General features: G+C 33.9%; 1 protein-coding gene and 2 long non-coding RNA genes across 3 annotated transcripts in view; all 3 read right to left on the reverse strand.

Moving 5' to 3' along the window:
- The window catches only part of LOC148947945 (uncharacterized), a 435,585-nt gene that overhangs the window by 255,926 nt on the left and 173,659 nt on the right, over positions 1 to 6,000 (reverse strand). The gene's annotated exons all lie outside the window — the stretch shown is intronic.
- Positions 1 to 6,000, reverse strand: part of LOC148947948 (uncharacterized) — an 86,781-nt gene that overhangs the window by 71,765 nt on the left and 9,016 nt on the right. The gene's annotated exons all lie outside the window — the stretch shown is intronic.
- Positions 5,509 to 6,000, reverse strand: part of LOC148947951 (uncharacterized) — a 57,679-nt gene continuing 57,187 nt past the window's right edge. Inside the window, exon 5 of the mRNA XM_089095755.1 lies at positions 5,509 to 5,968. Within this exon, the coding sequence (XP_088951881.1) occupies positions 5,509 to 5,968 (460 nt within the window). The remainder of the gene's footprint in view (positions 5,969 to 6,000) is intronic.

Below are 6,000 nucleotides of genomic sequence, written 5' to 3' on the forward strand. Positions count from 1 at the left end.
AACAAAGCTGACACTCATAACATATCATTAAAATACTATCAGAAATCAATAAAATACTGTTCTTTCAACTGAAAGTAAGGACCAATATTAAAACTTCCAACAAATTGTAATAATTCTGTTAACTCCGCGGCTACCCTATTTTAAAGCCTCTCGTCTTTACGCTAAAGTAGCACTTTTTCCCCCCTTTAAGAGGTATGAACAAAACACAAGAGAAGGATTAATAATACCTTTCCGTTTTAATGTTGCTCTACGCTTTAATTGAAGAAAAAATTATATTTTTATTCAATATGAGAACAGACAATAGTAGCCAAAACTCTAAAAAAACAGTCATGATAATAACGGGTACTATGATAATAACGAGCCATAAATTTGTTTCTTTCAATTGATCCATGGTTACTGTTTCTTTAGCCTTGTTATTCTTTTTATCTTTTTTTTTCTCTTGTTGAACTATATGAAACAAATATAAACTAATTATATCTTGGTTTCTTGGGTAAATGTTATGTTGGTTAAAATCCTGATTATTATGCATTTCAGCTTTGGATATTGTGGAATTCTGTTTCCTTTGATATTATCAATTTGAAAGGGATTTTATTGTTTTTTCTTGCTCATGTAGTTCCACACAGGTGATTGGCTGAAAAATGGAATACCTGCCGAAAAATGGAATTACCAGAAAACTATACAAAAATATCCAAAGTGCTAATTTAAATTAGTCTAAGAAATTATTAACAACCTATTCCAGGAAAAGCCTCTCGGCTTATGACTACAGTAAGACCTTCTGGCAAAATTGTGATATTCATTGTAAGAAGAAAATTTGATGAAGAATTAAAGGTGGTCCACGTTGACTAATTCTCATACTTAAATTAGCACTTTGGATATTTTTGTATAGTTTTCTGGTAATTCCCCTTTTTCGGCAAGATTCTCAATGCCAAGCAATGTTGTTTGGAAAAAGGTCCCCTCAATTTTATTCCACATAGAGGTCGTCTTGCACAAGATTCACAACCAATACATGAAATTTAAAATACAATTTTAGACACAAATTTCTTATTCTTTTTGGTCTTAGTGGCAAATAAAGGTAATCTAGTTAATACTTTCAAGCTGCGTAGAATACTAATTTTGGCCAATTTTCTAGGGAGAGAAAGTAAACCATAGGGTATGCTTACAAAGAAACTGCAGTTTGAATCTACTCGTCTTCCTTTTCACGCCCCAAAAGGAGTACAAAAAATGTTTTATGGGTACTGATACTCTCTAAAAGTTCACCAAATAAATCAAAACAGACATATTGAGTCCATTTTTGGGGAAGAGGGAATATGCTCTTTTTTCACTTTTTTCAGTGCGTAAGAGCCCTCTTACACAATAACCCTGCCGGCGTAAGTTCAGAACATATAAATAAAAATTGTTGTCATTGAGGTTTCTCATGCAATGCCAATCAAAAATAAAATTTAGGTTCTACTTTGAATACTGTTTTGGGGTAGCTCCGGCAGAAATATTAGAAAAAAACAAGTCTTTCAATTTTTCAAAATTTCGGTTACCTTGTTCAAGGGCTGTGAGTTAACAAAATTTTGATCAATTAAAGGCCCCCTCCCTCTCAAATAAATCTTGTGGTTTACTTAAAGCAAGCAAAAGTAATAAAAATTCTAAAAATTACAAATTATTTCAGAAAGAAATTTTTCTAGCACATTTTAATATCAGAACCCATTGAAATGATGTATGGTAGATAACCTTTTTTTTTTAATTTTTAATAAACAAAACATTTCCCAAGTACTGATAAATGAAATTTCCAAACAATTTAAAAAAAAGCTTTTGGGTTTTTTCAAACATTTTAATCGGCAGCGCAATCACGCTGCCTAAGTAAAGAACGTTGTTGGCAAAATGTATTGTTTATTTTTTTCCATAACAGGGCACTTCGTATTGAAGGAGTTGTCGTAGAAACTTTGAAAAGGGCTCATTCGATTGGAAATTGGAGTGGCTAGTGCCCTTTTTAATAGTCGAAAGTGATTGGTGGGCAGCTAGCCCCCCCCCCCACGCCCTTCATTCCACCAAACACGTCCAATCAAAATTTTGAGATAGCTATTTTGTTCAGCGTAGTTTATGTCCAGATAGAAAATATGTTTTTGAGAAAGACACTAGGCCACAGCCCTCGGGGCAAGGGTTTTAAGCTATGCCCTGGAGGCATATAAGAACAATGTTGGCACAATGTATTATTTATTATTTTTTCCTTTCGAGCAGAGCACTTCGTATCGAAGAAGTTGTCGTAGAAACTTCAATTGGAAATTGAATTTCTTGGCGCTGATCCGCTCTTAGACCGTTCACCAAACAAATCAGAACAGACATATTGACTCCATTCTTTGGGAGGAGGGATCTTACTCTTTCACTACTTTTTTCGGTGCATAAGAGCCCTCTTACAACACGAACTGGTCTGCATAAGTTCAGAAAATATAACTAAAAAATTTACTGTCATTGGGGTTCCTCATCCAATACCAATCAAACGAAATTTAGGTTTTAATTTTGATCCCGTTTTAGGGCAGCACCAGCACAAATATTAGAATTAATAAACAAGTCTTTCAGTTTTTCAAAATTTCGGCAACCTTTATCAAGAGATGTAAGATAGCGTAAATTTTATCATTTGCAAGCCCCCTCGTTCTCAAATAAATCTTGTGGTATACTTAGGCAAGCAAACGAAATTAATTTTATGATAAAATGCCATTTGCGGCATTTTATGATATTTCTGATTAGTAGTTGTAATGTCAGCACTCTTCAAGTCTTGTTTCTGACTTACTATGTTCAGTGAAGATTAGGGATACAGTGCTAGCAAGTGTCCTCTAATTGAAAAATCTTGTTTCTAACTGTTGGCTTATTTGTCTGTGCTGTTATATATAGAAATGAAATGCTAACAGTAAAAAAAAACAGTTTTGTAGTTGTGAACAACAGTTTTCATTTCTTTCTTCAATTAAATTTCTATTTTTTAAACCTTTTTAAGTTGCACAAAAAATTTTGATGGCATTATAACAGTGGCCCTATTGTGATTACCAGTTATCAATGGTCATTTATAGACCCTGTTGATTTGAAAGATGATGGTTAGTGATCACAGTAGATTGCTCTGTTTTAGATATAGTGTGGTTAACTTCTAATCACCAGTTTCTCATGGTAAATCTAATTAAGAAATAAAATTTGCTTTTTGACAGTTAATTGGCTGGAAGCAGCAGTAGCACAAAAATGTAGAAGGAGGGGGGGGGGTAAAACAACCAGTTATACATAAGAAAATAGAAAATAGCTTTTTTCAACCCCTCCCCCTCCTAATGGCACCCTTATATTTTTTAAAAATAATTTTCATAGATGCAGTTCTTAAAGAAGGTTATAAAAATCTACATTTTGTCTACATTTGCTCTTTCTGATAATAATTAGAATATGCCAGTGAATCCCTAAAATTTGCAGGCCTGTTTTGATTGAATTGAATCAGTTTCAAAGTATTTTGTGTAAATTTTAAAGTATAATATTTCATGTAGACAATTAAATTTAAACAAAAACTATTTTTATGAGTTTTAAGTGTGAAAAACAAATAGAGGTGATGCTCTGCATCTGTACTGCACATCAAATTAGCCCTCTTCGTTAAGCTTAGATGTCAATGACTAGGTCTTGACCATACTATCAATGTACTTTGTGTTAAGATTTACCATTAGATCAAAGACAGCCCCCTTTACATATAGGATATTTTTTTTACATATTTTTTTACAATGATTGCACTATAAAAGTAAAATCTTAAGAGAAAGAACTACTACTAAATCGCAGCACAAGTAAAGTCTTGTCCCTAAAATGCTTGATAAATTCTGATTTATAAGGATTTTTAGATTTGTTAATTAGAATTTTGGTTTAGAACAGGGATCAGGGGTGTGACTATATGCTCACCAGAATCAACCTAGCCCTAAATGAGTACCCAGAGAAAAAACTTGTGAATCATTAGATGATTTGCCCCAACTATGTTTGATATAATGTGAAGGGTGTGAAAATGCATTGCTATGAGGAAGAAGTTTTACATATAATATGTGAAAAAGGAGTCACAAATTCAGAATTATTATAAGAAAATCTTTTGTTGTGGCATAAGTCTGGCTGGTCAAAATCTTGGCAAGACTTGGATGAGGTTGGAACAAATCAAAATAAAGTGCTTGATTCACTTGTTTGCTTACTTATGATAAGCAAATTCTGATGAAATTTTGTTTGATTCCATCTCATAAGGTATGTCTTGAGACTGACCTTGGAGGTTGTAAGCATAATCTGGTGATAATAACTTTTCTAAAAAATGAAAAAAATACTTTAGGAGGAGTTAGACCTTTGGTTCACACTGGTGCGATTTTTTTAAACGAAAAACAGCTCACGGATAGCGGATGCGGGAAATTCGCAAAAATATTCACACAAAAACGGTTCACTACAGCTGTTGAAGCGCAAAGATACTATGTTATATTTAAAAAGCATATGCATTAGAATAAGCTAAATCAAATTCTAGAAGCCAAGAAAAATACTCAAAGGGCAAACCTGTGATAGCTTTGGCTAAATATGCCTAATGAAAAATATAAGTCTTATCTATAACATGTTTAGTTTCTCTGTTACTTGCAATTTATGGTTCTACAATGGTTTTAATTTAAAATAACGGGTGCGATTTTCGATGGCTCAGTTGAAATATTTCAACGCAGCCGTTGAACCGTTGTGACGCAGAAACTTGCAGCAAAAAACGGAGGCAATTTGACGGATCACGCAAAAACGGCCCATTTTGCGTGAAATCGCATCAATGGGAACCCAGGGTTAGAACGGTGAAACGAAACGCAATTTAAGAGTAAAACCGAGAACATCTTCTTAGAACTAAGAACAACGAACGGCGAAATATAACGCAGCTAAACACATAGAAAAACATTAAAAATATACTAATTAGATGTAATACTAATTGGTAGGAGGAATTAAAATCACAAGCCATTGAGGATACAGCTTGTGTTACAATAATCTTTCTAAACTTCTGCAAGCACCTTCTGATCCCGGTAAAAGTTGCACAAATCAGAAAGTCTTTTTTTTTTACATACATCCCATTTCAAAAATTTCTCCCCTGTATGCAGTCTTTGATGGGTATTCAAAATGTGAACTTGCTTAAAACACCTCTTACATGAAAAAATGAATTGGCTACTCAGCCGTATGCACTCTTTGGTGCCCGTTCAAACTGTCTGGTTGAGAAAAACTGTTTTTACATACGTGGCATTTAAACAGTTTCTTACCTGTATGCACTGCTTGATGTGTGTTCAAATTTGTAGCGTGAGAAAATGTCTTGTTACATACGTCGCACTGTTTCTCATATGTGCACTGCGTTACAAACAATTTCTCACCCGTATGCATTCTTTCATGGATTTTCAACTTTGATGCGTAAGAAAAGGTCTTGTCATATTAATCACATTTAAACGGTTTTTCACCCGTATGCAATCTTTGGTGCTGGTTTAAATGTCTGCTTGAGAAAAGGTTTGGTCATATACATCACATTTTAAGTTTCTCACTCGTATACATTCTTTGGTGCCTGTTCAAACTACCCAGTTCAGAAAAACGTTTTTTACATACATAGCATTTAAACGGTTTCTCACCTGTATGCACTCTTCGATGGCTTTTCAAATTTGATACTTGAGAGAAGGTCTTGACACACACATAACATTTAAACGGCTTTTCACCCGTATGCATTCTTTGGTGCTGATTCAAATTTCCTGCTTGAGAAAAGGTTTGATCACACTCATCACACTTAAACGGTTTCTCACCCGTATGAATTTTTTGATGGATTTTCAAATTTAATGCGTGAGGAAAGGTCTTGTCACAAAAATTACACTTAAACGGTTTTTCACCAGTATGAAATCTTTTATGTGTCTTCAAATTTTGTGCCTTAGAAAGGGTCTTGTCATATTCATCACATTTAAACGGTTTCTCACCTCTATGCACTCTTTGGTGCCTGTTAAAACTATCCAGTGAAGAAAAGCATAT

Source organism: Artemia sp. Qi Xiang Cuo, chromosome 10 (assembly GCF_049724085.1).
Source record: "Artemia sp. Qi Xiang Cuo chromosome 10, ASM4972408v1, whole genome shotgun sequence".
Taxonomy (NCBI): Eukaryota; Metazoa; Arthropoda; class Branchiopoda; order Anostraca; family Artemiidae; genus Artemia; species Artemia sp. Qi Xiang Cuo.